This window comes from Ursus americanus, chromosome 36, assembly GCF_024610735.1.
Source record: "Ursus americanus isolate L20-20 chromosome 36, mUrsAme1.1.p, whole genome shotgun sequence".
Taxonomy (NCBI): Eukaryota; Metazoa; Chordata; class Mammalia; order Carnivora; family Ursidae; genus Ursus; species Ursus americanus.
Window position 1 is genome coordinate 26838649 of NC_142162.1, and position 14641 is coordinate 26853289.

At 39.9% G+C, this 14641-nt stretch overlaps 1 protein-coding gene across 10 annotated transcripts in view; it reads right to left on the reverse strand.

Moving 5' to 3' along the window:
• Positions 1 to 275: 275 nt before the first annotated feature.
• Positions 276 to 14641, reverse strand: part of PPIP5K1 (diphosphoinositol pentakisphosphate kinase 1) — a 45122-nt gene continuing 30756 nt past the window's right edge. For all 10 annotated transcript variants that reach the window (XM_045772069.2, XM_045772044.2, XM_045772020.2 and 7 more), the window contains 2 exons: positions 6701 to 6814; positions 276 to 2284 (listed from right to left, as the gene is read on the reverse strand). In XM_045772069.2, the coding sequence (XP_045628025.2) occupies positions 1335 to 2284; positions 6701 to 6814 (1064 nt within the window). In that variant the 3' untranslated portion in view covers positions 276 to 1334. The remainder of the gene's footprint in view (positions 2285 to 6700; positions 6815 to 14641) is intronic.

Below are 14641 nucleotides of genomic sequence, written 5' to 3' on the forward strand. Positions count from 1 at the left end.
TTCCAAGGAACTGGTTGAGAAGGCAAGTGCCCAGGGGTGCTTCACAGAGATAAAAACACTCTCTCCCACAACACTACTCATTGAAGACATTTTGAGATGGTGGGCCGACTGCCATAGGGACCACCTAGGATGCCTGATCGCTTTATTTCGTAGTCCCTCTCCACTCAACTACAGCAGCTTTTGACTGGTTCAGATTAATTCAGTCACAAACAGACATGATGGATTTATAGTTATTCATTCTTGAATTCACAAGGACATCATCACCACCATCACCATTCTTATTATTTCATATTTATTGAGCACTCATAATGTTCTGGCCACCCCACTCCAATGACTGCATTACTCCTCCTACCCGCACCCATTCCCATCCCCATATCTTTGGGAAAAGCTTCATAATCACACCTGACCCTAAAGACACAATGATAAAAGGACAAACCTCTTGGGGATCCTGGAGTGTTTGGTCTTTGGCCAGTTTGTCCCTGGCACTACTACAGAAATATATATAATCTTTGCTCATGTCTGTACAATATTGATCTCTGCTGATTGCTTAAAATAGAACCTGATTTTCTCTACTACATCATCTCTTAAGCCAAGTAGCCCCACAACAAAAGGAGGCCCAGCTTCACAGATTGGCCAAGAACCCCCAGAGCATTTTAAGTAGTTACTCTTAAATTTTCACAACAATCTAATACCTATTTTTCCCTGGAGCTATTGCCCAGAAGAACAGGTCTGGGGCAGAGGGGGATCTTGGGATGACATATAAAACACCCATAAGCCCAATCTAAAGATTAGTGGCCACAATGGATGTTTGTTTGGGAAGGGGACTCTCTTTTCTCCCAGACATTTCACACAGACATCCTGGGCCCACCTGAGGAGTGCTAGCAAATGCAAGAGTCCTCCTGAATGCACATATGGTCTAAGAGTACCTTGTGAAGTTGTGAATATTTCCCCAGAAAAGTGGAGACCTTGGAGTCCCCTTTTGCACTTGCTGTCCCCGGATGGTGTCTTCAGCAGTTAAGTGGCATTTCCTTTAACAATCTGGAATTTCCTGGGATGCTCAGAGGAGGTTGGGTAATGATAGATCAGCCCACCCCTTGATGGAAATCCTATTCAAGTCTAATGGCCATGTGAGGAGTCAATGGCTGCTTTGAACATGAAATTGGCTCCTTCTCAAGCCCAGCTCTGGCACAGTTCTTGGCTTCATGCCAAGAGGGCTGCTTCCTCAGACACCTCTGGTGAGACCCAAGGTCTTACTCTGGCAGGTGAGTTAGCCAACAGAAGAAGTTGCTAGCTCAAATAGCTGGTATAGTGTGATACCACTAATGAGAACATGATTAGTCACATGTTACTGGTGGGAGGGGTGAGTACTGGTCACAGGTTAAAGACTGGCTCTGAGGGTTTGGATCACTTGATGAAAACTGGGTTTGGGGAATATCCTCTCCATGCAGCTGATCAATCACCTCAGGGACCACCCAGGACTGCTGATTAACCTCAGGGACTTCCTGGACCTGCAGATCATCCTCCCCAGGGAACTCTTGGGATGGTTTATCTACCTCAGGAATCTCCTGAGACAACAGATTGATTGCAGAAGCCTTCTGGGCCAGCCTGCCAACCTCTGCAAAGAACTCCTGGCATGGCTGGCTGAGCTCCTCAGGGATCTCTTGGGCTGGCGTGCCAACTTCCACATGGATTTCCTGGACCAGCCCACCAACCCCTACAGGGAACCCATGGGCCAGTCCGCCAACCTCCACAGAGACCTCCTGAGATGGCTGGCTGATCTCCTCAGGGTTCTCCTGGAAAAGCTGGCAAGCTTCCTCAGAGATTTTCTGACACAGTGGGCTTGCCTTCTGGCATGGCTGGTGGATCTGAGGAACTTCCTGACATATTTGGTTAATGTTGTCATGGTTCTCCTGGCATGGCTGGCTGACGTCAGGGACCTCCTGGCATGGCTGGCTGACCTCTTCAGGGATGTCCTGGCATGGCTGGCTAATGTCAGGAACCTCCTGGCATGGCTGGCTGATCTCCTCAGCAACCTCCTGGCATGGCTGGCTGGTTTCCACAGGTGGTTCCTGTGAAGACTGGCTTGGTTCAAAAGGCTCTTGCACCCCTTCAATGGGGAGCTCTTGTTCTCCATTCCTAGGGAGCATCCCAAGGGTTTGACATTCTTCAATCATGTGTGAACTTACAGAAGGTTGATCACTGAAGCCAAAAGGGCAGTTACCATCCACTGCAGTGGGGGAGGAAGGACCAGCACTGGACACAGTGCTGGAAGGGCCACTGCTGTCTGTAAAACAAAGTCAGGAGACCAAGTCAGGCAAGCTGAAAGAGTAGGCTCTATTCTATGTATGTAGTTCAAATGCCAGAATATACAGCCTTGAGGAAAGAGGGTCTGAATTCTTCCTAAGCTATGCAGAGACTGCTCAATTAGCCCAGCTCGGGAACTGTTGCTCTGACCTAATGTACACTATAGGAGTACACCGGAGCACTAAGGTATATCTAAGACTTCAGGAGAGAGTGATGAGGCCCACTTCATCCAGTTCTTTCACAAATGTACCCCCAATCCAACTCTGAATTCCCACGGTCATTCCTTCTTTGGCAGCATACCAATGCTGTATCCCAGTGGCTCAGAATTAAGGGAATATATCGAAAATATGGGATATTTTTAAAAAATACAAATTTTTAGGTTCCATCTCTAGAGATTCTAATTCTGTAGGTTTAGGATAAACATGTGGGGTGGAGAGGGAATGAGGTTATATTTTGTTGAAACACTCCCAATTAAATCTTCTGTACATCTTTTGTTAAGAATCATTTCTTTAAAGCAATCAATGTATTTCTGGGGCAAAGGTAATCATTGTTTAGAGCCCAAGAGACAATTAAGAAGGAGAACGTAGAAAAATCTTGTGAATGAAAACAGTAGGAAGGAAAAGTACCTGAAGATGGAAGACTGCTGTGGAATCTCTAAATGGCAGAGGTTCTTAATTAACCTTCTGGGGGGTCACTGAACCCTTTGAAACTCTAATGAGTCATGGTCTATCTTCCCAGAAATGTGTACACATAGATATTCACACTAATCTTCACAAATAATTCCTGGGGTTCAAAGACTTTACCCTGAAATCCATCCATGGATCCAAGGTTAAGACCTTCTAAGTCTTGGGGCATACAATGTTATAGGCTTGTGGATGTTATAGACATATACAACATAAAAATTAATTACCCCAATGCTGACAGTAATAAAATGAAGGGCTTACAGTCTTCAGTTGCACTGTGGGGCAATTCCTACCCCAATCTCTACTATTTCATTGACCTCTAGGGCGACTAATCTACTTTTCTTTTTGTAAATGTATTTATTAATAGCATTGTAACTTTATATTTAAAATACTCTAGTGTCACTAATGATCTGTTTTGGATATAGGGGGCACCTGAATATCCTGTCATCAGAGAGAACCTGGGAAAGTTGGCAAAGCCTGAGCCTGCAAAGGCTGAATCAGTCATTGAGTTTAGGGTATGCCAGTTCTCTCTTTTCTGTAAAGGGCCACAGGAGGCATGCTTCAAGCAGAAGAAAGGGGAATATGGTTTGGACCAACAAGGCCTATTTAGGGCGGACAAATTCTAAGAAAATATTTACCAATGAGGCTACACACCTCATACTGAGTCAAAGGTCTGACAGTAGATTAAAAACAAGAAAAAAAAAAAATTCACCCAAGGATAGAAGTAGCCTTAATATTCAGTTAGTGGTTTGTTTCAGGCAAATCAAAAAGGTCAGACAGAAACAGAAGCAGGAAGGGCACCTGGGTGGCTCAGTCAGTTAAGCATCTGCCTCTGGCTCAGGTCATGATCTCAGGTCTTGGGATTGGGGAGCATGAGGCTCCCTGCTCAGCAGGGGTCTGCTTCTGCCTCTGCCCTTCCCTCCTAGTGCTTTCTCTCTCTCTCTCCCTCCCTCTCAAATAAATAAATCTTAAAAAAGAAAAAAAAAGAAGAAGCAGCAGCAGAAGCAGGAGAAATAAGGTTCCCAGATGCAGCCAAGGCAATCTTGAGAAAGAAAAACAAAGCTGTAGTTATCATAATTCCAGATTTCAAGATATACTACAAAGCTGTAGTAATCAAAACAGTACTACACAAAAACAGACACACAGATCAATGGAACAGAACAGAGACCCATGCTTATATGGTCAATTAGTCTATGACAAAGGAGGCGAGAATATACAATGGGGACAAACAGTCTCCAATTAATGGTGCTGGGAAAACTGGATAGCTACATGCAAAAGAATGAAACTGAACTACTTTCTGACACCATACACAAATATAAACTCAAAATGGATCAAGGACCTAAATGTGAGACCTGAAACCATAAAAATCCTAGAAGAGAGCACAGGCAGTAATCTCTCTGACATGGGCCACAGCAACATTTTCCAAATATGTCTTCTAAAGCAAGGAAAACAAAAGCAAAAATACACTATTAGGACTATATCCAAATAAAAAGATTTTGCACAACAAAGGAAACCATCAACAAAACAAAAAGACAACCTACTGAATGGTAGAAGATATCTGCAAATGTTATATCCAATAAAGGGTTAGTATCTAAAATATATAAAGAACTTACACAACTCAACACCAAAACCCCCAAATAATCCAATTAAAAACTGGACAGAGGACCTGAATAGACATTTTTCCAAAGAAGACATACGGATGGCCAACAGACATATGCAAAGATGTTTAATATCACTAATCATCAGGGAAATGCAAATCAAGACCACAAGGAGATATCACTTCACACCTGTCAGAATAGCTGGAATCAGAAAGACAAGAAATAACATATAACACTGTATGTTAACTAATTGGAATTAAAATAAAAAATAAAAAAAAAAAAGACAAGAAATAACAAGGGCTGGTAAGCATGTGGAGAAAAAGGAACCTTTGTGCACTGCTGGTGGGAATATAAATTGTAACCATTGCAGAAAACAGTATGGAGGTTCCTCAAAAAACTTAAATAGAAATGCCATATGATCCAATAATTCCACTACTGAGTATTTACCCAAAGAAAATGAAAACTCTAATTTCAAAAGATATATGCATCCCTATGTTTATTGTAGCATTATTTACAATAGCCAAGTTATGGAAGCAGCCCAAGTGTTCACCAATAGATGAATGGATAAAGAAGATGTATTAAAAAAAAAAAAAGATGTATCTATATACAATGGGCTATTACTCAACCATGAAAAGGATGAGATTTTACCATTTGTGACCATATGGATGGACCTAGAGGGTATTATGCTAAGTGAAATAAAGGAAGACAAACACCACTGATTTCACTTGTATGTAGAATCTAAAAAGAAAAAAATAATAAACAAACAAATAAAAAGCAGAATCAGACGTAAAACACAGAGAACAAGCTGATGGGGAGGGGTGGTGGGAGGCTGGGCAAAATGGGTGAAGGGGAGTGGGAAGTACAGGCTTCCAGTTATGGAATGAGTAAGTCACAGAAACAAAAGGTACAGCACAGGGAGTACGGTGAATGGTACTGTACTAGCATTGTATGGTGACAGATGGTAGCTACGCTTGTGGTGATCACAGCACAATGTACAGACTTGTTGAACCAGTATGTTGTATAACACTGCGTATCAACTATACTCAAATTTAAAAGTACATATATTATAAAAAAAAAAAAAAGATTTCCAGGGGCACAAAACCTGTAAACATTCAAGAAGAGAGATAAAAGGAGCAATGGCAAGGTGAATGTAAGATAATTTGAAATTCAGGGGAAGAGCTCTTGGTGTCAGGAAGGAATGTCTCTTCTGCATACAGGGTGCCAATTCTGCAACTGTTTAACCCAATGCTGAAGTATGAATTTTTGCTTCAGTCCAGTGAAATAATAAAAGCTGTTTCCTGGAGGCAGGTTGAATAAGGAAAGGATTTTTCCATCACTGGTGTCTCTGACCTTTATCCTCCCTCTGATTGTCACCAGGATCTCCCTTCCCTACAATTACCCTAAAAACTTCTTGTGACTCCACTATTCACATTGTTATCAAGGAAAATTAGTGATAGGCTAGGGATTTTATTTGTTTGTTTGTTTACCTAGAGAGCACCAGTGGGAGGGGCAGAGGTAGAGAGAGAGATGGAATCTGAAGCAGACTCGATCTCACAACCCTGAGACCATGACCTGAGCCTAAACCAAGCGTTGAACGCGTAACCGACTGTGCCACCCAGGCGCACCTTGTGATAGGCCAGAGATTATAAAGAATAGATGGGAAAAAGCAGCACCTCAACTTGAACTAACAGCTGAGAGCAGACTTGAGAAAAGGGACATGTAGAAAGTAGTAGCAGATTCTAGTTTCCTTCTGCCAGCTTTTCTATATACTCAGGTTTCCTCTAAAGTCATCTGTACTTGAGAAAGCTACAGAGACCAAATGGGAATCTGAGGAGAATGACGTTTCAGTCCTTTCTTCCCCAAAGCACCCTCTGGGACACTATCTTTTAGGAGCCTCCCCAATGAAACAGAGGGGTCACGGAGAATGGAGATAATGAGACAGGGTAAATAGATCCTCCCTTCGCCTTGGAAACAGCAGATGAGTCTGCTTCCCCTACTGGCTATTCCTGGTCTTTCAACCCTCATCTTCATTTCCCTCGTGAGACATGTCTCTCATTCACCAATCCCTCCACCCCTCTTGGCCTTTGTCCAGGCAGTTCCAAAAGGATTACTTACACCAAGGGGGCTTCTCAGAGCGCTGCCGGAGTTGTAGCGTAGGTGAATGAAGAGTACGGGGTGGGGAAAATGGGCTATCTGAGGCTTGGTTGCTGTGCATAGAGTCAAAGAGGGCTGGACAGACCAAGGAGAGAGAAGGAAGGAAAAAAAGAGTTTGAGGAACCATTAAAGAATCACAGGTTCTCAACATAAGTCAAAACCAACTTATACATCCTCAGGCTGAAAAGTAGCATTTCCTAAGGACCCTTCACACAAATCATTTTTAATATTTTATACTTTATATTATGTATACTTTCAAACCTTTTTTTGCTCCCTCCCATCCCCCCTTTTTAAAAAAAAGTCATTGAAAGACTAGTACAATCCATACGGATATCTTCACCTCCTAAAGTTACCACATCAATGTGTTAACATTTTGCCATATTTGTTTCATCCATTTCTTCATGCAGAAGTACTTTTTAAAATATGACAGACATTATGAAACATTTCACCTCTAAATATATCAATATGCATCTCTAAAATATAAGGAATTTTTACTACATAGCCATACACCATTAACAAACCTAACAAAATTTTTAAAAACAAACCTAATATCATCTAATATTCAATTCACATTCAAATCTCCCACAATTATTCCCAAAATGTCTTTTATAGTAATATCCAAACATGAATCATGCATTGGATTAAAAGTCTCTTTTAATCTATAATATTATCCCCCACACCATTTATTTTCCTCAGAGTGCCTTTTTTTTTTTTTTTAAGATTTTTATTTATTTATTTGAGAGAGAGCGAGCGAATATGTGCACACCAGCAGGGGGAGAGGCAGAGGGAGAGGGACAGAATCTCGAACAGACTCCCCACTGAGCATGGAGCCTCAGGGCTTGGTCCCATGACCCTGAGATCATAACCCAAGTCAAAATCAAGAGTTGTATGGTTAACCAACTGAGTCACCCAGATGCCCCTCAAAGTGACTTTTTGAAAAGAACAGATCAGTCGTCTCATAGAACTGCCTCACATTCTGGATTTGTCTGATTGCCCTCACAGAATCATTTAACTTGTTTCATTATGCTTATATTTCCTATAAACTGGAAGTTAGATATAAAAGGCTTGATTGGATGATCAAATTTAAATAACTTTGGTAAAAATACCAAAAGGTGCCAAATAGGTACCAAAGAGGTGATCCTATGTACTTTATATTACATATTAGAGGTACATAATGTCTCACTGTCCCATTAAGTAAAGCTAAGTTTACTAACTGGGTTAAAGTGGTGGCCACAAGATCTCACCATTGTGAAGTTTTCCCCTTCTGATTAGAGGTAATCCTTTGGCACCATGCAACCCCATCAACATTTTACCTAATTGTGTTAGTATCCATTGATGATCCTTAATTATTTATGGTGATTTTCTAATTCTATCAATCCTCCAACATTTATTAGCTGGCATATCTTCTGTAAAAAAAAAAAAAAAAAGAGCTTTCCCTCTTCAACTGGGGCTCAACGGAGGTTATTTGATTACACTGAACTGCAGTTCTTACTGAAAAGGTAGAGTGTTATTTCCTTTTAATTAGTTTTCAGAGAAAAGAGGTGGTGAAAAGTATTCTCCAATTGTTACAGATGAGAATTATTTTTGCTTTCTTTTTTGTAGAATTATTTACTTATTTATTATGAGTTTGTGGATTTCTATATATTCAGTGTACTATAGTCAATTACTGCAAATTATTCTTTTGAATGCTAAAATGTTCCAGTTCTATCACTTCTTGGCCTTTTGGCTAAGATCAAGTGTAAAATGTTCCAGTCATGGTCAGTGGGAAACTCTTCAGGCTTGATTGCTTCCTTGCTTTTGTTATAACTTGCCTCAGGACGACATTGTACTTTCCTTGCCCCAGACCATGTATTCTCAACAAAATTAGTTCTTGGTGAGGGTAAAAAAAATCTTAGATATTCACATGGCCACAGACCATAAAGAGATATACTGTATATCTGTGGTATTAAAATTCCATGTAGTGGGGGATTACTAGGGGAAAGAATGTCTAAAGAGACTGGGAGAGGGGGTGTGAACACGGGATGTCTTTCCACTTATTTAGGTCTTTAATTTATTTCAGCAATGTTTTGTAGTTTTCAGTGTACAAGTCTTTAAACTTCTTGGTTAAATTTGTTTCCAGGTATTTATTTTGTGGATGCTATTATACATTGTATTGTTTTCTTAATTTCCTTTTTGGATTGTTCATTGCTGGTATGTAGACACAAAATCGATTTTTATGAGTTGATCTTGTACCCTGCAACTGTGCTGAATTTGTTCATTAGTTCTGGAAGTTTTTTTGAGGATTCTTTGCATTTTTTCTATATAGGACCACGTCCTCTGCAAACAGAGAAAGTTTTACTTTCTCCTTTCCAATTTCTATGCCAATTTTCTTTTCTTGCCTAATTGCTCTGCCTAAAATTTCCAGTACAACATTGAACTGCAGTGGTGAATGTGGGCATCCTTGTCTTGTTCCTGATCATAGGGGGAAAACTTTCAGTCTTTCACCATTGAGTATGATGTGTACTATGGGTTGTTCATAAATGCCCTTTATCATGTTGAGGAAGTTCCCTTCCATTCCGAGTTTGCTGGGTGTTTTTATCATGAGAGGGTAGTAGATTTTATCAAAAGCTTTTCTATGCCAATTGAGATGATTGTGAGTTTTCCCCTTCGTTCTTTTAATGTAGTATATTACACTGACTGATTTTCTTATGTTGAATCACCCCTGCATTCTTGAGATAAATTTCACTTTGTCAACTTGGTATTGGATTTGTTTGCTAGTATTTTATTGAGAATTTTTGCTTCTGGGGCACCTGGGTGGCTCAGTTGGTTAAGGATCCGATTCTTGATCTCAACTCAGGTCTTGATCTCAGAGTCATGAACTCAAGGCTCTTGTTGGGCTCCACACTGGGAATGGAGCCTACTTAAAAAAATAGAGAATTTTTGCTTCTATATTCATAAGGGATACAGGTCTGTAGTTTTCTTTTCCTATGATGTCTTTGTCTGGCTTTCATATGAGGGTAATCTGCCTTCACAGAAATTGTTTCCTCCTCTTCTATTTTTTGGAAGAGTGTGAAAAAAATTGGAGTTAATTCTTATTAACTGTTTGGTAGATTTCACCAGTGAAGCTATATTGTCCTGGACTCTTCTTTGTTGAAAGTTTTCCTACTGATTCAGTCTTTTTCTGTGTGATAGATTATGTTCAGATTTTCCATTTCTTCTTGGGTCAATTTTTGTAGTTTGTTTCTAGAAATTTGTTCATCTAGGTTATCTAATTCATTGGCATATAATTGTTCATAGTGCTCTTTTTTAAAAAGATTTTATTTGAGAGAGAGAGAGAGTATGCATGAGTGGGGGTGGGAGGGAGGGGCACTGGGAGAGGGACTCCTCGATGAGCAGGGAGCCAGATGTGGGGACCCTGGGATCATGACCTGAGCCGAAGGTAGATACTGACTGAGCCACCCAGGTGCCCCCATAGTGCTCTCCTATAATTCTTTTTATTTCTCTAAGGTCAGTAGCTATGTTCCCACGTTTATTCCTGATTTTGGTTATTTGCATCAACACTTGCTTTTTCTTAGTCTGCTATTAAGCAGGTTTGTCAATTTTGCTGATTTTTTTCAAAGAATCAACTTTGGTTTTGTTGATTCTATTTTCTATTCTTCACTTTTTTTTTTTAAGATTTTATTTATTTATTTGACAGAGAAAGAGAGAGACAGCCAGTGAGAGAGGGAACACAGGCAAGGGGAGTGGGAAAGGAAGAAGCAGGCTCCCAGCAGAGGAGCCCGATGTGGGGCTCAATCCCAGAACTCTGGGATCATGCCCTGAGCCGAAGGCAGATGCTTAACGACTGAGCCACCCAGGTGCCTCTCTATTCTCTACTTCTTTTCTCTCTGTTTTAATCCTTATTATTTCATTCTTTCTACTAGCTTTGCATTTAGTCTGCTCTTCTTTTCTTAGTTCCTCAAGGTATAAAGTTAGGTTTTTGGTTTATGATCTCTCCTGTGTTTAAATGTAGGTGTTTACAGCTATTAATTTCTCTCTTAGCACTGATTTTGCCACATTCCATAACTTCTGGAATGTTGCATTTTCAGTTTCATTCATCTCAATGTATATTCTAATTTCCCTTGTGATTTCTTCCTTGACCTGAAGGTTAAGAATGTGTTTAATTACAATATATTTGTGAATTTTCCAGGTTTCCTTTTATCAATGATTTCTAGCACCATTCCACTGTGTTGGAGAGGATATTTTGTATGATTTCAATCTTTTAAAATGTATTTAACTTTTTTTTGTGGCCTACCATATGGTCTAGCCTTGAGAATTTTCCATGTGCAATTAAGAAGAATCTATATTTTGTTGGTGGTAGGATGTTCTATATGCCTCTTAGGTTTACAGTGTTATTGAAGCTCTCTGTTTCCCTACTGATCTTCTGTCCGGTTGTTTTATCTATTAAAGGTGAGATATTGAAGTATCCAACTATTATTGTTGGAACTATCTACTTCTCCCTTCAATTCTGTCAATGTTTGCTTCATATATTTGGGGGCTCCGTTGTTTGGTGGGTATATGTTTATAATTTTTGGATGCTTCTGATGAACTGACCTTTTTTGTCAATATAAAATGACCTCTGTTTCTTTGAACAATTTTTGACTTAAAGACTATTTTGTCTGACATTAGTATATTTACCCCAGCTCTCATTTGGTTATTATTTGCATGGAATATCTTTTTCTATTCTTTCATTTCCAACCTATTTGTATTGCTGGATCTAAAGTGAGTTTCGTGTAGACAGCATATAGTTGGATGATTTTTTAAAAAATTCATTCTGCTGGGACACCTGGGGGGTACAGTCAGTTGAGCACCCTACTCTTGGTTTCAGCTCAGGTTGTGGTCTCAGGGTGGTGGGATCGAGCCCTGTGTCAGGCTTCACCCTCAGTGGGGAGTCTGCTTGGGACTGTCTCTTTTTCTCCCTCTACCCCTCCCAACACCCACCCCCAGTTTCTCTCTCTCTTTCTAAAATACATAAATAAATCTTTTTATAAATCCATTCTTTAAAAAAAAATCCATTCTGCTAATCTCTGCCTTTTAAATGGAGAGTTTTATTCATTTACATTTAGAATAATCACTGATAAGGGCTTAATTCTGCCATTTCCATATTTGTTTTTTATACATCTTGTACTTTATTTTGTTCCTCATTTCCTCCATTGCTATCATCTTTGTGGGTTTTTAAAAAGATTTTATTTATTTATTTGAGAGAGAGAACGAGCAGTGGGGAAGGACAGAGGGGGAAAGAGAGAAGCAGACTCCTGCTGAGCAGGAAGCCCAATGTGGGGCTCAATCCCAAGACCTGGAGAGATCAAGAACCGAACCGAAGGCAGATGCCCAACCAGGTGCCCCTCATCTTTGTGTTTAATTGATTTGTTTATAGTGTACCATTTTGATTCCCTTATTTCCTTTTCTGTATATTTTTTAGATATTTTCATAGTGGTGACCATGGAGATACAATTAACATCCTAAATTTAAAACAATCTTGTTTGAATTGATGGCAAATTTAGCTTCAATAACGTACAAAAACTTGCTCCTATAAAGCTCAGTCCTCACCTTATGTTATTGTCACAAATTATATCTTTATACATTGTATGCCCATTACTACAGACTTGTAATGACTATTTTATACATTTGTGTGTTAAGTCATATATGAAACAAAAAAAAAAAAGAGTTACAAATCAAAAACAGAAATGCTGACTTTTATATTTACCAATGTAATTACCTTTACCAGAGTTCTTTATTTTTTGGTATGGTATCAAGCCACTATCTAGTGTCCTTTTCTTTCAGCCCAAAAAGCTTTTAACATTTCTTGTAAGGCAGGTTTACTAGTGACAAACTCCCTCAACTTTTGTTTATCTGGGAATGTCTTAATTTCTTCTTCATTGCTGAACAGTTTGGCTAGATAAAGAATTCTTGGTTGACCTCTTTTTATTTTCTTTTAGCACTTTAAATATGTCATCCTACTGCTTTCTGGCCTCTGTGACTCCTGATATGAAATTGGTTATTAGCGGTGCCAGGGTGGCTCAGTTGGTTAAGCATCTGCCTTTGGTTCAGGTCATGATCCCAGGGTGCTGGGCTCAAGCCACACGTTGGGCTCCCTGCTCAGCAGGGAGCCTGCTTCTCCCTCTGCCTCTCTCTCTCTGTCAAATAAATAAAATCTTAAAAAAAAAAAAAAAAGAAAGAAAGAAACTGGCTGTTAATCTTATTAAAGATACCTTGTATTTGGTAAGTTGTTTTTTTCTTGCTACTTTCAAGATTTTCTCTGTCTTTCAACAATTTGATTATAGTGTATCTCAGTTGGGATCTCTTTGAATTTATCCTTGCTGGTGTTTGAACTATTTGGATGTATAGAAGATTTGTGTCTTTATCAAATTTGAGAAGTCTTCAGAGCCCCTATTTCTTCAAATATTTTTTCTGCCTCTTTCTCTCTCTCTTCTCCTTCTCGGACTGCCATTATGCATATGTTGGGGGGTTTTTTTGTTTTGTTTTTGACAGACAGAGAGCGCGAGCAGGCACGAGCAGGGGGGAGCAGCAGAGTGGGAACAGGCCCCCCGAGGAGCAGGGAGCTCTATGTGGGGCTTGGTCCCAGGACCCCAGGATCATGACCTGAGCTAAAGGCAGACGTTTAACCGACTGAGCCACCCAGGTGCCCGTGTATGTTGGTATTCTTGATGGTGTCCCACAAATCTCTTTGGCTCTGTTAATGTTTTTTCTCATTCTTTTTTTCTTTCCCCTCCTCAGACTAGACACTTTCAAATGACTTATCTTTAATTTTGCTGACTCTTTCTTCTGCCTGCTCATATCTTCTAAGAAAGCCTCTAGTGAATTTTGCATTTCTGTTACACTTTTCAGTCTCAGAATTTCTGGTTTCTTTTTATATTTTCTATCTCTTTAATGATATTCTGTATTTGCTGAGACATCATTCTCCTGATTTCCTTTAGTTCTCTGTCCATCATTTCCCTTAGTTCTTTAAGCATATTTAAGATGGCTGATTTAAATTCTTTGTCCCAGTAAGTCTAACATCTGTGCTTCCTTAGCAACTGTTTCTGTTAATTTCTTCTGTAAATGGACCATACTGTCCTGTATCTTTGCATATTTTATGTTTTGTTGAAAACTGGACATTTTGAATATCATAATTGTGTTAACTCTGAATATCAGATTATTCCCCCTCCTCAGGGTTTGTTTTCATTGTTTGCTGTGGGCTGTGGCTGCTAAGTGACTTTTCTAAACTATTTTTGTGAAGTCTGTCTTTTTTTGTCATATGTGGTCTCTGAAATCTCTGTTCCTTTAGCTTGTTTCACACCTAGAGTTCTTTTTTTTTAAATTTTTAGATTTTATTTATTTATTTGAGTCAGAAAGAGAGAACACAAACAGGGGGAGAGGGGCGGAGGCACAGGAAAAGTGAGAGGTAGACTCCCCACTGAGCAGGGAGCCTGACACGGGGCTCAATCCCAGGACCCCAAGATCATGACCTGAGCTGAAGTCAGACATTTAACCAACTGAGCCACCCAGGTGCCCCATAGCTAGTATTCTGACAAGGATTTCCTTGAATGCCAAGAACCAAAAGAAGGGGAGAGGAAGATGGGGGGATAGGAGGCAGAGGGAGGGGAGGGGAGTTCTTCCAGTCTTTGTAGATTGTTCTATGCTGAGATATTACTTCAGCACTTAGCTAGACTGTTTACAAATCCCTCTTAGCCTTCAATTCTTGCTTGTGCTGAATCTAGAGTTCGGCCAGAGGGAAAATCTTAGGGTCATCTCATGTGTTTTCTGCACATGTGTCTTTCCCTAGGCACGCACATGGCTTCTAAATTCCCTAGTATATGTGAGGGCCTTTGAATGCCTTAATTTTCCAAAGAAACTCTTCCCCTAATTTTTCACTCCAGGTTT